Raw genomic sequence first — 20871 nt, forward strand, 5'->3', positions numbered from 1 at the left:
ATAGTAGGAAAATCCTTAGTGCTTCATGTTGCTTAGTGTGCATGAGTGCAACCGAAGCTAAGCCAGTGATGACATCAGGGTGCTTCTTTCTGCTCCCCTGTCCTCACATATGTCTTTTAATACAGTCGAATACCCAGTAAAGCTGTTCTCATTTACATATTTTTCTGTTTCTCTTGTCAGACAATGGAACAAGTACGAAACATAGACCAAAATGCAGCCCATTAAGACTACATGTTCTCCAGCAGCCATTTCAAAGGTGCTGCTCCACAGTTAAACTACTGATGTCAACAGTGCCGTGGTGTGAATTCAGTGATATGTCCTTGTAAACTGATCACTCAGAGACAAAGTTAGATGCAAAGACAGCAAGTCCTACTCTCACACATTCATTCAAGCCCAGAGAGAGTCTTCTTCCTGAAGGGGGCGTGAACAGCAACAGCTCAGCTGCATTTAAAGCTACAGACACTGAAACAGCGTCTTCAGAACAGGGCTGCCATTCTTGGCAAAGTAAACCATCTTCACAATATTTGCAGTATTTTCAGCTGAAAAATGGAAATATCCATTCTGGTGACGTGAGACTTCTGTTAATTTGCTGAAAAGGGCACAATGTAGAACCTTTAAATATCTGATGGTAGTTTTAGAGCAAAGGGGCTCACTAAAGTTTTAATTAGTTCTAGAGGGAGGGTGTGGACACGATTTCATGACAACCTATTTAATATTGTAGATGTTTTACTAATAACCAAAAATGTTGATCTTGTTTGGCACCAGTGGAGACTTCATTAGATGGACAGCAAGCAGGACTCTTCCTCTGGAAGTCATCAATGCCCAACTTAAACTAATAGTTAATGCTAAATGATGGGCTGGCTGGCCGAATTAAACAACATACACAAGGGCTAAATCAACTACGGTCTCATAACTTTATTTCCATAAAAAGAAATACTTTTCTTTCTTAATAAATTAAATAACAAAAATAAAATAATATCAATTCAGTCAAGTTCTTTAGAACCGACTCCTGACATATTCAGTGAGGAGATGGTGGAAATAAACTAAATAAAATTAAATAAAATAATGCACAGTCACATTCAGTATCACAACTTAAATGAAGATACTACACTGCATGTGCATGAACAGTAAATAAAAATAAAGCACTGCATACCATGATGCATTTTACAGTAAAAGTGATATGCAATAAATTAATAAAAAAAAACTTAAAAATAGGCCTCTGTATACAACATGACATTTAAGAGAAGACATAAATCTGAAATCAGAAAGTTGTCCCAAGGATGAATCGGTCTCTAAGGCTGCTCTATAAGCAACTATCTCAATGTGTTCACATCAGCCACCACATGAAAACAGCCTCTTTCCAGAGGTTCAGCTAGATTAGAATCCCACATTTCCTGCACAAAAGCTTTATAAAAACACCAGTTCATGATAAAAAAGGTAGCACTCTCACAAAGATCCTGCTCAAGCAAACAGACTCCAATATTTCTTTTTTTAAACATACAGAAGAGCTACTCGCTGAGGACGAACCCTATGCATGCTTAACATGCTTATACACATTGGTAGGAGAAACAGCTACTGCAGAGAGGAACGAACCAATAACCAACTGAGTCAGATGTGAAGTGACATCATTCATCACTGAAAACTGAAAGGCCTTTCATCTCGTGCTTCAGAGATCTGTGATTCACTTAAGGGAACATCAGTGACAGACCACAAGTCAATCTGGTGCAAAGCCACATACAAAGACAGGCTCAATACTGTGAAAGTGAAAATGTGAAAGGGAGATGTGCAGATGCAGTGTTACAAAGAAAAGAAAACATGCACCAAATGTGAAACTGAAAACGATATCTTCGAAACAAAAAGAAAAAAAAGAAAGCATCATGAACACTGAAGTTTCTCTGGAACCATTCAAACATTATCATTTCGTCAAGGGACACCCACTTTAAAACAGAAAGGGTAGAGTGTCTTCAGAAGCATTTGTGGTATTACGATATAAGAGGCTTTAAAATATAGTTAATGATACTTGGCAAGTATCAGAGAGCTTTCTGTCTATTTGGAGGCGCTGTCCCCTCTCTGGGGCAGGCAGTGTGGAGGAGAGACTGGAAACGAAGGCAGTGAGCCAAGTCGTGTCTGAAATTACTCAAATAGGTGCAACGTGCTTTGAACCGTGAGTCCACTAACACCCTGTGCGTCTGTGTGAGCGTTTTCTATGCATGTGGGTCCCCTCTGAGCAAGAAAAAGAAAACTGGGTTAATGTTCCTTCGGTGAGAATGCAAAGCCCATTAAAGCAAAAGATAGAAAATTTATGCGGTGAATGTGAGCAGCATTTGATCCTCTTCGGAGCCGAGGCGTGTGTGTTGACATCCTGGCCCCATCAGAAGCTATGACTCCCACCGTTATGTAACGCCGCATGTGGCTTTGCCTGTGGAGAGGGAAGGGATTGGGGGGGGGGGGGGGGTCTGCCCCCAAGCCAGAACCTCCCCTGAACTGCATCATGTGAACAGAGTGACTAAAACTGGCAATGGCGAACACATGCACTTGTAGCTTTTGTGAGTGCAAGATGCTTTCAGGCGGAGAGAGTGTGGCTGTTTCTGTGGATGCTCTGTGTGTTGAACATGAGTGTGAAGGTCTGTCTGAGAGGTACAATGTGACAAACTTAACCATGTGTGACGTGTGTGTGAGGTCTCAGCGCTGCAGCGTTTCAACAGTTGGCGTCTCTCTCTTCGTGGTCACAGGGCGATGCTGTTGGTCCTGTGGTTGGAAAAGCAGAACAGTGAGTTTGAGGGGTCGTCACAGTTGTCGGGCAGCTCCGTGTCGCCGGCTGCCAGTGGATTCCTGCTAATGACCAAGTCCAGGCTGTCTCCGGCCTCCATAATTAGAGGCACAGTTAGACAACAGTCCAAGTCCCTGGTCCTCACATGGTTCACCTGGAAGATCACAACTAGTTTAATTATCATTCACTGCACTTTGCATTATTGTAGAGGAATAGTTTCACATTTTGGGAAATTTGCTTATTCCTTTACTGGCAAGAAGTTCATTTAATTGCTATTTTTAGCAGGAGCAGAACAATGAACAGCATTAAAAGCTGGGAGCCTGAAACTGTTTCACAGCAGGTTGTTGCAGAAATAACTAATAAAATACTTAAAAACAAACTTAAAATCTACCTTTGTAGCCTTGTGACTTGATTAAAATCTGTTATGGCTCTTATTTTGTTAATACATTTATTCAAATTTTATATTCCTGCTTATAGGTTTTGTTTGCAGTGTCTTTCCTATTTTAGTATTATTTTGTTTGTACTTAATTATTCTGATTGCTTTATTTGTTTAATTTCTCACTATTTTTATGGTTTTGAATGCTCTTGCATCATTTTAACTGTCATCTGTAAAGGGATTCAAATTGCTAATCTGGAGGATGTAGGTTTTGTCACCTAGCCTGCTTCCAGTTTTAATGCTAAGCACCTGCTACATTTAGCCTCTCATTTAATGTATAGATATGCTAATTAATAATTAATTAGTAAGCTTAAGAGATGCTGGCAGTTGTGTTTTGTTATCTTTGGACAGCATCAGGTTAGCTTGTTCATCTTGTTTACAGCTTTATGCTAAGCTAACAGTACTATTAGCTTAGCATAAAGCTGTAAACAAGATGAAACGGCTATACTGTGTGAAACATAATATTTTGATCTAACTCCTGGCAGTCAAAAGAATATGCATATTTCCCAAAATGTCAAACTATGTACTTAAAAGCCAAACAATACCTGAAGAATGCGATCGAAAGGTTTTAAACCCGCCTGATCAGCTGGACCCTCCGGTCGGATCATGTTCACATAGACCCCTTTTTCCAGGAGCCCATCCGATACACTGAAACCAAAGTCACGGCTCTCAAGGTCCTTCCTGATGGTCACCTGCAAACACAGGGGAAATTAGAGTTGCATAGATTAAACAGGCTCAGTTGACACAGTTACTGCCTAGTCCAGCAATTTAGTGAATAAAAACAGAATAACGAAAGAACAAATCTCCACATTACTAGTTTGTAACAGGTTCTCTACAAGAGCAACAGTGAAGATGACACTCAAAACATCATGAGAGGTTATTTTCTCAGACCTCAAAAAGCTCCTCTAGAGTGATTTTTTCACTACTACAATGTATTTACTGGTTAAGTGGTGGCTAGTTTACATGTGATGTTTTGGACATTTCTATTTAAAAACATGTTCATTCCAAGAAGATGCAAAGTACAATAGTTGAATATTTTGGTACTTGTGATTAAATCGTCAGAAAAGATCAATATCAGTCTCGTGTCTGTACTTGAACCAGATGTCCGTTAGCTCGGTGTAGAGAGAGATAAATCTCTAGCCTGGTTCTGCACTGTGCAGATGTCTTCTTTCTTTGTCTTTTTATTGTGTCCCCCCTCTGTATAAACACTCAACAGTTGCAGTAATAACAGCCACATGTCTCAGTGTCACTTCATTCTCTTTGGAGAATGAAGTTCCCCATAAAAAAAAGCAGGTTTGACCACAACCAAACAGCTTTAAAGTGGAAAATAGAGATTACTTTCCATGATATCATCTACGTTGTGTCAACTGAAAACACTGCAGGGCTGCACTGTTGTCCTCAGTCAGAACACAGCTGACACAGCTCAGGGAGTATACAGGTGCAGTGTGGGGTCACAGCAGGCGCAGCAGCTCAGGTAATGTTGTATAATGAGTGCAAATCCACTGCAAGTCCTGACTGGCCAGGTATCCACTGGGTCCAGTTACAGTTTACAGACAGGAACAGCGAGTCAAGTGAAGGAGGCATGCAGGTATAGCTTCACAACGGGTACATTCCCACAGGACGCTGCTGTTTGTTCTGTGTTCACTGAGCGCAACTGATCACATTTCTGCTGAAATGTTTGGGGACAGTCTGAGATTACAGCCTGCAAATTACAGGAGACTTGTATAGTAGCTTATCAATAAAATATTTAGTGGGTACCTATGGTATGTATGAACACAAGGCACGAAGTAATGAGATTAAGGGAGTAACACTTTGTGCTTAACGCGGACTTCAGTTATTTTAATTATTGAACGTTTACTTCTCATTGCTGGCTATAGTACCAGGTAAGAAGAAACGAAACATAGGCCAAATGTGGTCAATAAACTTACTTTGTGAAATTATACGGTATACAGAGTTGTTATTTTACTTTCTTTTTATTTGTTAGAGTCAGAAACTTTTAATGGCCAAGTAAGCCACTCTGGTTTTGTCTTCACACAACACATGCATTTAAACAGGAAATGGACTTTTCAACTATGTACAGCCATAGATACGTGTAAAAAAAGTATGTTTAATATTAATCAAAGTCTTGTCCAAATTGTGCAGATTCTAATTCTAAGAATAAATGACGTTATGAACAATAAATACAACTAATATACATGAAGGATGTAGATAATAGTGTGAGGTAGTTCTTGTACTGTAGGTTTTTTCTGGTTTAAAACTGTTTTTCTTTTAACAGTGTCTTTCTTGTCATTAAGTTGTGAAAAGGGGTGCATCACTTGAAATATGCTATATCTGCATGTATATCTGTATGTTTTTAAAATGACTGGTGCAGTAACACTTTTTGGGATCCAAAAAATGAAGGAACAGACGGAAGTGGCCAGAGATGGACAGGTTAAGCATAAGAGAGGCAAAAGGTGATGAAAAACAGACAAAACAAATTACTTAAAATATTACCAAAAACAACAAACAATTTATCAAAACAAGACCAAAAAGATGTATCTAAATTAATGTTACTTGCCGAGATGTGGTTGAAAGTTCTGGAAAATGCAGTAAGTCAGGACTTTGAGTCATGATGTTCAACTTTATGCTTATGTCCCTCAGCATCAGCTGTGTTGTAAAGTTTGCACTTTATGGTTTTTTTTTTAACAAAAGTGACATTTCTTAAAATCACCTTGTGTAGTGCCAGAGCTGTAGGGGACAAGATGTCAGAGGGTTCCCCCTTGACCCTGGACGGTACGTCTCGGGCTCCAGTTGACATGTTCAGGCTGCTTTTGCTTTTAGTCTCGCTGCGCATTCCGTCCCTCTTAATGGGACTAATTTCAGAGTGAAACATTGAGTCTTCACTGGTCTTGGTCTCCTCTAGGTACAGGCTAAGAGCACTACCTGTCATGGATGCCTGAAAGAGGAAAACAAAAGTGGATTATGACAGCTTCATGTATTAAAAAAGGGAAAAACATACTTCCCTTTTGAACACAAACATTTTCTCATGCAGCACACACAGATTAGAGGCGAAGGCATTGTACGAAAGCCTTCCTCGGTCAGTATGGCAGCAGATGCTCAGGCTCGTCTTGTCAGATTTAATAACAGATTACACACTGGTGATTATCATAAAGCTTCATCTGGCATGTCCATTTAGGCTGACACCAGTTTGAATTTATGAGTAGGACAAAGCAGGCGGAGGAGGAGGGGGATGGAGACGACAGGCGATCCTACCTCCAGCTCCCTGAGAATCTCTGACTGGCCGCAGGTCTCGAGGTCCTGCAGAGCCTGGGACCAGAAGCTGTCTTCCGGGTTCAGGGTGCCATGGCAACGAGGGGGGCTGACGAATCTATGACAATGCACGAACCAGAACATGAGAGCAGCCCTGTAGTCTGGAGGCCGGTGCTGCGTACAAAAGCAGCATGGGAAATGCAGTTTTTGGGCTGCAAAAGCTGGAGAGTCCCTTTGAAAATCTCTCAGGACCACAGTGAGGGTTTTATCCTAAATTCTCAGCTCGAACGCTGCGGAGTCCGCTAGATTAAAGCCTTTAAAGAGTTCAGACTTATGAAAGCAAAGTCGCCATCCCAAAAAGAAAAACAAAAAGGCAGGAAAATGAAAGCATGTGACACAAAAGTTCAGGAAAAAAGAAGTCAAGTGTGAAGAAGAGACAGATAAGGCTGATGTATCCTTGGGCCCTTTGGGTGCTTTTTCTGAGGAAACCTTTTTTTTGTATGTGGAAAAGGGGTGACAGAAAAAGATGTGAAACACCAAAGAGCTCGTGGGCAGTTAGTAAAGCAGATGAGAGAGAGAATACCTGAGAAAGAAGAGAAAAGGACAGTTTGGAAAAGCACGAAACATGAAAACACACAACACTAAATGACAAGGAAAATAATTTAAAGAGTGCAAATTACTTTTGTCAATGAACACAAAGAAGGGGGGAAATAAACAAAAATAAATCACAGAAAAGTCTGCTTTTACATAGAATACTAATTAAAGAAACAGAAATTAAGAAACATCTTACAGCTGCACTGACATACAAGATGCTTACAAGGAGAAAACCACAGAAGTCGGTTCCAGAAAGCAGACGCAAGAAGCAAAAACTGATAATTTCTACAACAGATTGTCAAGTGATGGGATTACTGTGTATTACAGATTTAGCTTTCATATTTAGTGGTATCCTGACTGGCACAAATTGTAGGCGACAAAATTAACAAAACTGATAGAGATAATGTTCATTGGTCATCTCAAAGGATTTTAGTGATTTGATATTGAAAAGGAACCCGAGCATCAATTTTTAAAGGTTCATTTTAGATAGAAATCTTGGTTAAACAACATATTTCGTAACAAAACACAAACACACTGGAAAAAATCTTAACACTGTATTAAAACCTCCCTTTCAAAGTACACTCTGTCCGGTTTTGAAATCTTCAAGGCTGAACTACAATCATTCTCACTCAGATATTCACATATTCTGCAGTTTAATACAGTAAGTATGATAACATTCAAATCACAACATGAGAAGCATGAAATGATTCTTTATTAAAGCCTCATACTGGTTGGTTTTACATGGAGTACCACCATAATGTGCAGTAAACATTTCAGATAACCGACAGCTTTCTAGATGATACGAAGTCTCACAATGAAAGAAAAGATGAACAATGTGCTGACTTTATTCTGAGTTACGAATCCACTTGTTGAATGCTGAAGGCTTTCTGGAATAGACCCCAGGCTGTGGCACTTACCCAGGTATTTTGTCCCACTCATCTTCAGTAAATCTCCCGTCATACAGCGCTGCGTGGTGGACGAGGCCTGCAGAACTGGAACTGGTTTGGCTCCGGTGCTTTGGGCGCCGCCATTCATTTGGATTGAGCAGTATATCGGATGCCTTATGAAGATATGTCCCTAAATAAAACAAACAAAAAAAAAAACAAAATCCCACTGATCTTACTGAAAGAGAGACAGCAAATAAGTGATTTTGCAGCATGTAAACAGTGGCCTTCACCTTGGCTACCATAGCCGGCATCAAACCCTGAGCTGTCCCAGGAGCTCATGGCAGAGTCTATACTGGGAACATTGGCAGAGTAAACCTCCGAGTGTTTACTGGTCTTCTGAGAGTCTGTCAGTTCATCCTCTGTGTCGCTTAAAAAACCAACTTCTCTATCCAGATGCCGACCGTCAGACTCTGGGAATGAAAAGTGAGTCAAATTAGCACTAAACATGGAAGAAATACAATTTTATTTTGAAAATAGCCAACACTGTAACCTGCAACCTTCCCTTCACAGGCACTTGGCTTAATTTATAATCTTGTTTTGTCTTTTTTCTTTCATATGTTGTCTTCTATGCCTGGTGATTCTATCTGAAATTATCAGAGGCCTTCTGCTTGACTATCTTTAACTGAAACTTTACAATAAACTAGAGGTATTCAAAATGGTATCTGAAAATTTAGATTGATACGTCAAGTATGTTGCAAGATAATAATATTCATTAATTTTTTATATCTCAGCAACTATTAAAGATAAAAGCATGCATTTTTCACTTCTGAAATATTGTTTAAGATATCCTTATTTTATGCTATAAAATCGTCAGGCAAATCACAGACAGCTGAAGAGAAATTGCACTTAAAATGTGATGTTTTTGAGATCTCACGATCCTGTCTTTTTCTCTTTTTTTAATCTCAGAAAATAATCAGCAAATCTCTGAGGGAATGTAGAACCTAATGTTTACTCTGCAGGAATGTTCCTCCCACAGAGGTAAAGACAAACAAAACAAGTGAATGAAGTTACCTACAGCCTGAAACTACACACAATAACATTTGGGGTAAAAATTGCCCTACTTGTCACAAACAGTAAAGGTTAATGTAAGTCTTACATTTCTATTTTTCTTCTTGTACCTTTTTTGTTTTGTTTTTGCCTCCGTTTTGCATTTAAAATCAAATGTGCAACTATGCAAAAGATTGGAAAACAATAGGAAACAATAAATATGTACGATCAGCTTGTTTCTTGATCTTGAGGGTAACCGACTCTCCGGCCATCTGCAGGAGATGGATGGCTTCGCTCAGTGGCTTTCCCTTCAGGCTGACCCCGTTGATGGCCAGGACTCTGTCTCCTATGTGGATGGCTCCGGTCCTGCAGGGTTAAGGTCAGGGCAGAGGAGACACAGATATCAGAGTATTCCAGACAGTACCAACAGGCAGGCCAGCAAACCTGTCAGGCTGCCAGCGCTGTGACCGAGACAGAAACAAAGAGGATTTTTGTTGGAGAAAAAGACGAGACAGCCATTGTTTACTGTCTCTCTCTCTCTTTTTTATGGTTTCCAAAGGGCCACTAGAGACCTTAACTGGTTTCAGCTTTATATGTTGCCAAATAGCTGCCTTGATCCTCGGCATGACATTCCTCACTTCTCTTTTGCTTCTCTCACCTCTCAGCCAGACCTTTCTTTGTGAGGCCAGAAATGACGATGGGGTCAAAGGGCTCTTCTGTGCCAGAAATTGTGATGCCCAACGGCCCGTTGTACCTCTTCAGCTCAACTGTGTAGATTATGGAGCCAGACATCTCCAACTCATCTACAGCACACACAGAAACGGTGGAAATCAAGATTAGAACGGATGTTATGAAGTCCATGAGGATCTAAAATAACCTGATAAAGATGTATATAATTAGATCATTAATATGGATACAACAGCTGCATTTTACTGGTGGAAGAGGTCAGGGTTGAGATTGTAGGTTAATTTATATACAATTAGGTAGAGCTGAAACAGAAGGGTAATTTGGTAATAATAATAATAAAAAAGTATGAATAGGCTCATCATCCTTCTGATCACAGATTAACTTTTTAGTCATTTTTTTAAGCAAGAAAAAAGCGCCAAAGTTTCACGTGCCATTTGAAAAAGGAATACTTTCTTTACTTTTTCTAACTGAACTGAAAGTCTTTGGAGGTAAGACTGCTGGGTGGAATAACAAAATATTAAAATATGCAAATTTAGAATCTGGAAACCTGTGACAGATCTTAGTCACTATTTTCTGAGAAGTATAAGAGCGACATCCCAAAACTTTGGGCCCAAATGAGTACATGATACATTTGAGGGCTGATGAGATGATTAAATGTCAACTCCAAGTAGTTTGTGGGCATTTTTGCGCCTGTCCCCTTTTTCCTCACTGTGGGCTCAATTTTCACTGTAGTATAAAGTCTAAAACCTCTATGGAAACAGGAAAACCACAGCTAGAAGCAGAGAGAACTGGGAAATGTATTCTGTGCAGTATGACACAATTAAGATGCCATAAATCATAAATGAGAAAAACAATTGAACTTCTTTACTTATTTTACAATAATTGAAAAAAAGTGGAACACTTGTCTCATTTCTCCTCTGCATAAGTACAGCTTACAGTTCAGTCTAGCTCAGATGAAATGTCACTGAATTTTTGTAATGTGATTTTTGGGCACAGCTGAGTCAGGAATGGTGTTTTAGATGCGCCAAAGAACATTTTTTTTTTTTTTTTTTTTTTAATTTATTTTTTTGACAGAATCTAGTTGGTTAGTTTAACTTATTTTTGGCAAAAAAAATTACATAATTTTAAGTTTAGTTAATTTTTTTTCAACAGAACTGCATGCATGCAATAGTTTGGAAAGTTGAAAACCTGATGATTCACCTTGTTTTACAAGTTTTGGCAACTTTTTCAAAGAAAACTTGAAAAAATATGTCTTTCACATTGGGTTTTGAGGTTTAGAGAGTGGACAGAGGAGGAAGGAGTTTAAAAAATTCAATTATATCAAACAAAGGGACAGTTCTTGAATCTTTGCATTGGCTTCAGTAAAATTTTGCACACTTACCATATTTTTCCACTAACAGTTATTTGAATTTTAAATAAAACCATTTGAGAAGCTTAGAGGAGAAATAGACCTCTAAAGTTTGACCTCGGGCCTCACTTAGAGAACATTTTTATAAAAAGTTCACAAGCCAAATTATTTTATTTTGGACCCACTGGTTAAATATTTGACAGTCTAGTGTATCGTATTAGTTCATCATATGTATTTTATGCAACTTCTTCATCTAAGTACATGTAGCTGTCAAAAAAGAAAGTATGTTTGGTGTTTTAACTGATTCATGTACCGATGTTGTCCTCATCCTTCTGGATTCGCAGTTTGACCATGTCCTCAGCCTGCTGCAGGACGTGCATGGCGTCCTCCATGGTGCAGTTCTCCAGTCGCACCGTGTCGATGGCCAGCAGTCTGTCTCCAGGTTCCAGGGTGCCTGTTCTACCGGACACAAGAGCGAGAGGATCACAAATATGAACTGGGACCAGAGAGCTCCTGACTCACCCTCAGAATCCTATTATCCTCGTGTCTCAGTGGGATCCTTGGGGGTGACCGTAACCTCACCCTCAACCTAATCAACACTGAGCCCTTCTGAAATGTAGCTGCGCTGCCCTACTGATCCAGTTTTGATAGCTCAATCCAATTAGGCTTGTCACACAGTGGACACATCAAATTTTCTTTTGTTCACAAATACTCCCACATAAGCCAAGACATCCTTGTTCACCCCGAATTGTAAAATGGTGACAGATGTGTTGCTAACATGACTTCTTCAACCGAAAGCCACTGTTTCACTCATTTATAAAATTAAAAAAGTTTGTGGTTGAGAGGAATAAACTGTTCAACTGTAATACTATCAGCTCTGCATCATCACAAGACATACCTGTGTGCTATGCTTCCTTTTCTGATGTCAGAGATGATGAGAGGCTTGCCAGGTTTCTTACTTGCTGATAAAACAGAAGACAAATTAGAGATTTCGGTGTATTTTAGGCAGCAGGATATGAAGATTAAACCACATCAGCTCTAACTAAACATTTTCTTTTGCTTGCTCGGATCATATTTAGCGTACAGATTGTGTTTTTTCAGAGCTAGTTAGAGCAGAAAGAATAATGATGAATGTTTGTGTAGGCCAGTATTATTCTGAGGTAATGAGGTATGCGCCTTCATGCATTTGCAAACCAGGGTTTTATGGATCACAGCACATTGATTCAAAGGAGATTTCCAGGATTATTGAGCAACACTGCCCCCTGCTGAATGTCTTGCAGCCCACTGACTCACCACTGATGGTGATGCCCAGCTCCACTCCCCTCCGCTTGGGTAGTTTAACGTGGAAGGTGCCGCTGCTGGGAACCACTGATTCTAATATGGGATTTCAGAATGAAGAGAAATTGGAATCAGGAAGATGGACAAGACACCACAATAAGAAACCAGTTTTTCCCTTTTTATTACCTGCGACATCAAACTCAATCTCCACTGTGACCTTATTAGCCAGAGCAGAGTCTCTGAGCAGCTGATGAGCTTCCTCCAAAGTGCCATCTTCAGTCGGGATCCCATTAATGGACAACAGTCTGTCTCCAACCTGCAACAGCCCACACCTCCACACAGAAACACACACAAAAAAAAGATAAAGAGGCCACAAGAAAGTCAGATTTTTCCCCAAAACTTATTTCTATGCCAATATAAAAAAGAAACATCTGCTTATATTAGATGTAATGGTTAAAAGATGATAAATATTTTCAAAATAAAGCAATCAGATCACATTTTAAAAATGGATGAAACAGTTATTCAAAAAATTTGATTAATATAGTATATCATCAATGTATTGTGGAAGATTTCATTTTTAATGTAATTTTTCATCATGATGTGTACTATTTTACGACCTCAGTATAATTGCCAGTATTACTTCTTATTTCTCTAGGCAACAGCCTCATTTTAGTTTACTTCTTTAATTCTCGAACAAATTGCTACTAGAGACTCTATTTCCTGATGTTATGCAATTTTGATTTCTGAGCAATATCTGGCAAATGAATTCCCTCTTGGATTATTAAAGGTCTATCTTATCTCTTATCCTTATATACATTTTTAGCCAATCAAACCCTTAATTGCTTAGTCTGTCAAAATGTGAAAAAAGCCATCACAGAAATTTCTATGAGATCATGTTAATATGAGAAATATAAGAAGATATTAAATATATGCACTCAGTTATCAGCTTTTTAGGCAAAACAAACCGTCTCCTGTAATAAATCCTCCTCAGATATTTTTTGTAGTTTTAGAGATGATTAGAGGTTTGGATTCAACTATATGATCATTTTAAAGTTGAACAGTAGAAGTAGTCTTTATTGAACCATATCATTACATGCAGACAGCAGTTTCCATTATTTTTTTTCCAGCCTGTTCATATCAGTGAGTGCAGGCTACATAATAGAAACACCATTATGCGTCATGCATAATGTAACATTACAACAAAAAAGCATCACACAAAACGGTCACACACTAATTTAAACAGCTGCAAATGAGAGGAGCTCAGAAGAATGCGGCTTTTTTTGTTTTTGCAGATTATGTCGGCTGTTTGGCACATGCATAACACAAAATTTATATTAAATCTATCAACAGTTCACAACAAAGTTGCTGCTCTAAAAATGATTGAAAATTGGGAAAAAAAGCCTCTTTTATTTGAGAGACCAGAATCTGAAAAAAAAAAAATAAATTTTTTTCTCCTTCAAAAAAAATACTTAAATGAAAAATAATTTATTAAAGTTCTTGATCCAGTTTTCAATGAGTCGATTAATTGTGTCTGCACTCAATTCAACATCAGTATATATTCTCCTGCTAAAATCAGAAAGGAAGGTTTTGGATTCATTCACTGTAACGTCCCGTGTCACATGGAATCAATGTTCAAAATGTCATCTATAAAATAAAATGCAGCCTCAAGGCTCAACATAAACACATTTGAAAAATCATCCTTACTTGGACTCTCAAAACTACTCCAGCAAACAAACACACATGCAGGTGGAAAGAAGAAAAAAAAACCACACATTTATCACACATTTATTAGGCCCCTAATTGTGAGGGCAAACACTGAAGCACTGTCAGCTTCTATTAATTCACTAACCACTGCTGCTCATTAACCTTGTGCCGAGGCTGAAGCACCAACATTACAGTCGGATGCTGTACTTGACTCACTCCTGTCCAACTGCTGCAGGACTAATCACGTTACCAGACCCAGAGGAGATGAACCCACACTGCCGCCAGACACCACCATTAATCTTCCAAGTCAAATACTAAGAAGTGGCTTTACTTGAGCTGTGTGTTAATTAGACTGCAACGTGCTGTTGATCAATACTGTACATGCTACTATTCGGGGCTGTTCATAAAAAATTCAGCAGCTGGATCAACATGTAATGGAAAATGTGTGATAAATGTACCACTACTAGACTATGGAAGCAATATGCAGCCATTTATGTCTACCAAGTGTGACCAGTTGAAGAGATCTATCATTTTGTCTGAATCATTTTTACAGAAAAGGAAAACCTGGAGCCATGCTGGCAGCCCTGTGAGCCAACATGCTCACATGCAGTGATGGTGTTAACATGTGATGTGCAGCAGCTATGATGTTTAATAATCATCTTAGCTCAGCTCAGGCTGACAGGATTGTCACCAGTTGGTCATAAACCCGAATATTGAAAGTCTGACTACATCCATCCAAACCACAAATGTCAACCTCTTGGTGGCGCAAGAGGAAAACTCAGGGGATTATTTACGATCAGCCAAGAGAATCTGCCCCTAATTTTAAGGCGATCCATGCAGCTAGTCGCCTGAGATATTTCAGTGTGCACCGAAGGGGTGGTCTGACTGACCAACTGACCAACATCAGCGTCCCCAGAGCTTCGCTGCTAGCAGTGTGGCTGTTAAAATTAGACCAAAGTCTGGAAAAAGGAAGCGTAACTTGGCCTAGCAGATGTGTATTTCTCTGCTTTTAATCATCTCGTGTCACTTCAAATTTGTCTTGTGGACCTCATGGGTCTGACCCTATTTGGGTACCATTGTGTTAGACAAATGCAGTTCTAATGCTGCTGTCTGAGGAAGAAATGCTCACTGACTGTATCCAAAAATCAGCTCCAGTGAACAAGAACAAGTAATAAGACAAGCAATAGCACAATACAGATACAAAATATTACATTAAATTGCATTTTATATGAATACAATTAATAAATGCTGTGGATTGAGTTCATAGAAGGTCAGTTAGTACAGGTTTGTTATTACTTGGCTGTATAAATGAGTTTAATCTCAGCTGGTAAAGCGTTACAAATGTTGAGAGTACAAAAGAGGAGGCTACTTGTATAAATTACAATAACAGAAGCAGCAGTGAAGTACTTTAGGACCAGAGAACTGGGACATGCGGGTTTTAGCAGATCTACAATGTAGGCCACAGCTACACCATTAAAATCATTTTAAGTCTATTCCAAATGTAACTTCTGTTGAAGTTAATGCTGGTGTATAGGAGCTAAATTCAGTGGAATGTGACAACCTGTTATTAATAACCCCCCAGCTAGAATTCATGCGTTCTAAAAAGGTTCTGAGAATATTCTGCAAAGGTCAAGTAATAGTTTTAGTGGGAAGTTCTTTTTTAGTTCCCAGAATGTTCTTCTTAAAAAGGCTGGATAACTCTCAAAAGTAAACGTTACACTGAGAGTGTTCTTCTTTTGTTATCATATAACATTGTTGGAATGTTTTATAGATTCTACACTGTGTTCCCTGGATAACATCCCAAAAACTGAACAGAACGCTCTAGTTTTGTTAATAATTGTTACAGGATCAATCTTGCAGAGAATGTTCTGCTGTCTGAGGCTTGATAATATCTTGAAAATGTGTTTTTGAATGCTGACACTGAGAACATCCTTACTTTGTCATCATGGTAGAAACATCTAGGTGAACTTTCTATAATGTGTTCCCCAACAAAAAGTCAAAATGTTGTACCTTGAATATTCTACAGGAACCAAAAAAATATATTATTAATATATTCTATCATCTGAGGCCTCGATAACATCTGGAAAACATTTTTTGAATGTTGGTTTCAGAATGTTCTTCCTTTCCTCCCCATCATAGAACATTGTAAGAATGTTTTATAGAGGATGTGTTCCCTGAAGAACATACCCTGGGTTCTGGATGGCTGTTTTTATACATTTTTAAAAATAAATTCATTTTTAAAAATTGCATTACAGCGACTCATTTTAAATTTTCTGCATCTTTTTTTTTGTTTTTGGTGGGAATATTTTTTTTAAACTTCCGCCTTAGTTTTGCTGGCCAGGTGTCCCATTTTGGAGAGCAAAAGTCACTTTTTCAATTTACTGTCCACCATTTAATATGAAAATCAAATTCTGAGGATGCAAATGTATACAAGTTGTCCAATGTTTAGAGTTCCGTAATTGAATAAAAATGGGATGTGCACTAATTTCTGCTAACAATCCCACAATGCATTGCTGTGCATTTTAAAGACACATCCAAAATTGGAATTTGCACTTGTGAGTAAGCCACAGAGTGTTTGATATAGTGGGAGCAGAGTGGGCAAACTTGGGTGTGATTTCAGAAGCAGCCAATGAGACATCAGGCTAAAATTAGCCGTTTTTTCACATGTGGCGTTTCATTGCCGGACTCAGTGATTAGGGCGCTACAGTCCAAGGTGACTCCCTATATGATATTTGTTTACTCGTTAGGTGTCTCATTGCGTTACCTCTCAGCCGGGCTGTCGGGCTCAATAAAACGGATGACAGGGGGAGCGGAGAGGGTCTCTGTGGCGAAGACACCCCCCTGGAGCTGGATCCCAAATCCTGTGAGTGGATCCCCCCTCAGGACAATCTCGCTTGTTTCCACATGAAAAACCTGCCCTCCTGGGCCGACAGAACTGGACGCCAGAGATACTGACGGACAGAGAAGGGAGGGGGATGCATCAGTAAGAGATATCGGTGGTGAAGTGGCAGATAAATGGAGCAAGAGAGAGATTGCAGGAGACAAAAAAAAAGAAAGAAAGGAGGAGGGTAAAGGGAAGAGACGTGCGCCCACAGAGACGACATGAAAATGGAAAGGGAATGAGTCACTTAACTAGAGTGTACGTCAGTCATGTTTACGTCAGTGATCAGTCAAACGTGTTCACACACACTGAGAAGAAGGTGGTTCACAGTTTAAAAGATCAGTTCAGTCAAATGGCAAAACAATTTTTACACTTAACTGCTACTTGTGCCTTCAAAATGACCTTACAGTGAAATCAGCAGCTCTTTAAAGCAGGATTTACTGCAGGAATGTCATATTAGACGGCATTAATTCAGCCAGGCATACCTAATAAAGTGCCAGAATGTATATCACACACTTAAAACTAGAACTATTTGCACGCCTGGATTCGGACAGGTTTAAACGAAGTACTTTGCTTCATAATTTGACTGAACTGATCCTTTAATGTGGGGTTAAAAGTGGATGTTGGTTTGTCATACACGAGCTCTTGTGATCCTTCTTCCTGTTCCTCCTCTTGCCGGTGGAGCTGCGAGGGCTGGTGGGAGTGATGGGAGCGATGGGGCAGGGCAGAGTGTTGCTGCCCTGGCTGCTGAAGCCTGAGGTGGCTGTAGAGGAAGGGGAGAAGCCACCGCTCACCAGAGCTGAAAGGAGACATAAGCACTGCAGGTCTCACAAAGGCTGGCATGAGCAAAACTCATCATCCACGGCGGCAGTGATCACTCATAAGGGGAACAAAAGAAACAAATGTGGTAACCAATGTTGGAGTAAACGTTCAGGGAAAAAACAGATTTAACGATCACGCTGCAGAAAAGGCTCCTGCTATGGTGTCTCGCCAGCAGCAGTGCTGTCACAAGTGATAACTTACATTTGCAGTGGTCCTGCTGGTTGTGTGGGTGGCTTGGGCTGCTCCATGTCTTGCTGTGGCTGGCATGTGGGGGATGGCAGTAGTTGCTGCTTTGGTCCCAGTGATGATGGTTGCTTTTCTGCACTTTCACTGCAGCAGCACGGAGGAAAACACATCCATTAAATCAACCAGATCCGCTCCTCTGTCGTGCACTTCTTTTCTTTTGCTAAATTCTACCCATGAAATCATGCTTTCAGTCCCATGTCTAAATTTGTACCACACCGCACAGTGCCTGGAGGAAAATTCAGAGCGGAGTAATTGATATTTAATGTCTTCGTCATGGTACACCAGATTAAATCCTGTGGTTTAATGTAGTCTGATGAGCATCTGAGAATCTGTTAGAAACACGGAGCTGTATGGGAAGTCTAAAAAATAAAAAAATCTTACATTTACTGGTGAGCTTCCAAAAAGTTGAGCGCAAAGTGAAGATCATTTTTATCATTTCATTTTCAAAAGATGCAAAAACATTCTGAATGAGCTGGCTGCTGGGCATGATGAGGAAATGATACTGACTGTTTGGAGGCGAGCGGCTTGACCTTGATTGGGCACAGCTGAGAGCGCGAGTTGAGTTAATGCAGAGTGTCTGTGTCTGATTAAATCTGATTGGCAGCGTTAATGTGTTTCACTTTAATCCTTTTTTAGTATTTCTGTTGACTTTTCTCTTCAGAATGAAATAGTGAGATTCACAGATTGTTGTTTATGCTGAGAGGCATCTTATCCTTCATGTCAAAGCGTGTGACAGAGCATTCAGTCAAGCAGCATTCATGAAGCACTCAAAGGGACACAGCTGACCCACTGTATGACACACACCTCGATAATTAACTTCCCTTTACAGAGTCATGCGGCTAAATTTGTCACTGAATGTTACATGTGACAGTAATCCTTGCTGCTTCATTTGCAGGGGTCTAATCTCTGACAACTTGCTCACATTGATAGAGGATTTGCTGCAAACATGGATGACTACAGTGGTGTTTGGGATGTTTGCCATACTCAGGGAACCTGATTAAATCCAACCGTACGTAGACAGAATACATGAAGGAGAACCTCTGGCCCCTTTTGGAAGAACCAGTTTCTATCTGACTCAACCAAACCTGTAAAGCTCTGGTTCTGCCGGCTTATGTTAAGCTCACCTAGGGGAATCTCTCCAAGAAATGGTGCTTTCAGTTCACACTGCTGCGAATAGACATTAACTCATAATCTCTCAGTGGCCATATCAGTCTCATTAAATCCCCCGAGCAGATTAGACAAATTGCATCTTATAATCGTGCCTTAAACGGGGAGTAAAAATATCGTCTTATCAGAACTGCACAACACCTTATTCAAGAATTGAACCGTTACTGAATCGCAATTTCAGAAGAAGCGCCTGTGGTTTTATAGAAAAGTGAAGCTTGTGCATGTGCTTCAAAGATTACACTGGAAAGTATTTATTTGTTTGTCTATAGCAGCAGTGGGATGTAACATTGTAAGTACATTTACTGAAATATTGTGCTCAAATCAATTGACTATAAAATGAATTCAATGAAAAACAATTACAGTTTTGTTCTGCAACGAACTACAAAATACAATGCATAACAAGATGAACTGCCTTTACTTTTTAGGTACATTCACGTGATTATACTGACATTCTTTTACTTAACTGTTTTTTATGACTGCGTATTTTTAGAGTATAGCATGAGTAAGCAAAAGATCTGAATTCTTCCTGTGCTTCAGAGGCTTTAACTTAAAATATATATATATTTCAAGCATATTAAAAATAATAAATTGAAGCACTGAAGACCAAACTCCAGCTTTGTCATGTGTGATTCCTCCCATGCCTACATGCTAAGGAGTCCCTGCAGCTGCTGACCCAGAAATAAGTCTGCAGAACGTGGTAAGAACATGATCTCTGACAGAGAACGAGTGTGTGAGCATTTGTGTGTGTGTGCCTTGTTGGTATGCATAAGAGGCTGAGTGTGTACCCAAAGCCAGAGGGATTGTGGCCGGTGGTGCAACGTGCACACGCAAACACACACACATTGGGCTGATTCAGAGCGCAGGGAGGAAGGCAGCTGGGAGGCAGCCAGGCTCTTTACAGCTGTAGGTAAAGCAGCTAAGAGCCAAACAGTCACCATACATGTGGTGAGGAAACACGATGGAACTAGAGTCCCTCTACAGCATGTTTTCACAGTCTAAACACAATAAAATGAGGCATCTGTGAGTCCTCCTCACTGTTCTGCATATTGACACTTTTTTATTGTTTCACTTACAGATGCAACATTAAAACACCGCACCATCCACCTACACACCAGCCACATTTTTTAATATTAATATTACATCCAGTGATGAAAGACGTATCCAGATCCTTTAGTAAATATAGTTCACAACACATTACCAATATGTTACCTCAGTTTTCTGCCTTGAGGTCACATTTACTCCTCTGAGTCCCAGATTCACACCTCAAAACCAAAAGCAGCAGGACTTTTTCAGTCGCTGCACCCAATCTTGCTTCACTTTTCATATCAAACTTAGAAGCTTACCATTTTTTCCATTGTTTCTTCTTTCCTGCCTGTAGTTGCCACTGATTTCTAAGCCTGATTTTGCTCAGATTTTTCTTTTCTGCTATCTACACGTTTTCAACCTTCTCACTTCCTCCATGCATTTATTTGCACTACTGCATGTTCTCTATGTCATAGTATGGGCTTTATCCTCTCTGTAGGTATTTCTGGCTCTGCAGCTGCTAGTGTCTGATCTGCAGCTACCGGTTCCACAAATCTGTCCAGTGTTTACGCTCTGTGGTTTGTTTGTTTCCGTTATCCTTTTTTCTCTTCATTTCTGCCCTCACCCCAACTGGTCGAGGCAGATGGCCATCCCCCCTGAGCCTAGTTCTACTGTTAAACAGGAGTTCTTCCTGTTCACTGTCACAAATATGCTTCCTCATATGGAATCCCT

General features: G+C 39.7%; 1 protein-coding gene across 7 annotated transcripts in view; it reads right to left on the bottom strand.

The window, feature by feature from the left end:
- Positions 1-895: 895 nt before the first annotated feature.
- The window catches only part of grip2a (glutamate receptor interacting protein 2a), a 37914-nt gene continuing 17938 nt past the window's right edge, over positions 896-20871 (bottom strand). For 5 of the 7 annotated variants that reach the window (XM_023298678.3, XM_023298679.3, XM_023298681.3 and 2 more), the window contains 15 exons: positions 17905-18033; positions 17519-17680; positions 16765-16951; positions 12483-12628; positions 12312-12392; positions 11917-11980; positions 11332-11477; positions 9642-9786; positions 9210-9349; positions 8227-8406; positions 7967-8126; positions 6459-6573; positions 5917-6141; positions 3752-3898; positions 896-2924 (listed from right to left, as the gene is read on the bottom strand). In XM_023298678.3, the coding sequence (XP_023154446.1) occupies positions 2727-2924; positions 3752-3898; positions 5917-6141; positions 6459-6573; positions 7967-8126; positions 8227-8406; positions 9210-9349; positions 9642-9786; positions 11332-11477; positions 11917-11980; positions 12312-12392; positions 12483-12628; positions 16765-16951; positions 17519-17680; positions 17905-18033 (2225 nt within the window). In that variant the 3' untranslated portion in view covers positions 896-2726. Of the gene's footprint in view, positions 2925-3751; positions 3899-5916; positions 6142-6458; positions 6574-6609; positions 7039-7966; positions 8127-8226; positions 8407-9209; positions 9350-9641; positions 9787-11331; positions 11478-11916; positions 11981-12311; positions 12393-12482; positions 12629-16764; positions 16952-17518; positions 17681-17904; positions 18034-20871 lie in introns of those variants that run through there. The other 2 variants (XM_055012765.1, XM_055012766.1) reach the window with 2 other exon arrangements.

Source organism: Amphiprion ocellaris, chromosome 8 (assembly GCF_022539595.1).
Source record: "Amphiprion ocellaris isolate individual 3 ecotype Okinawa chromosome 8, ASM2253959v1, whole genome shotgun sequence".
Lineage (NCBI taxonomy): Eukaryota > Metazoa > Chordata > Actinopteri > Pomacentridae > Amphiprion > Amphiprion ocellaris.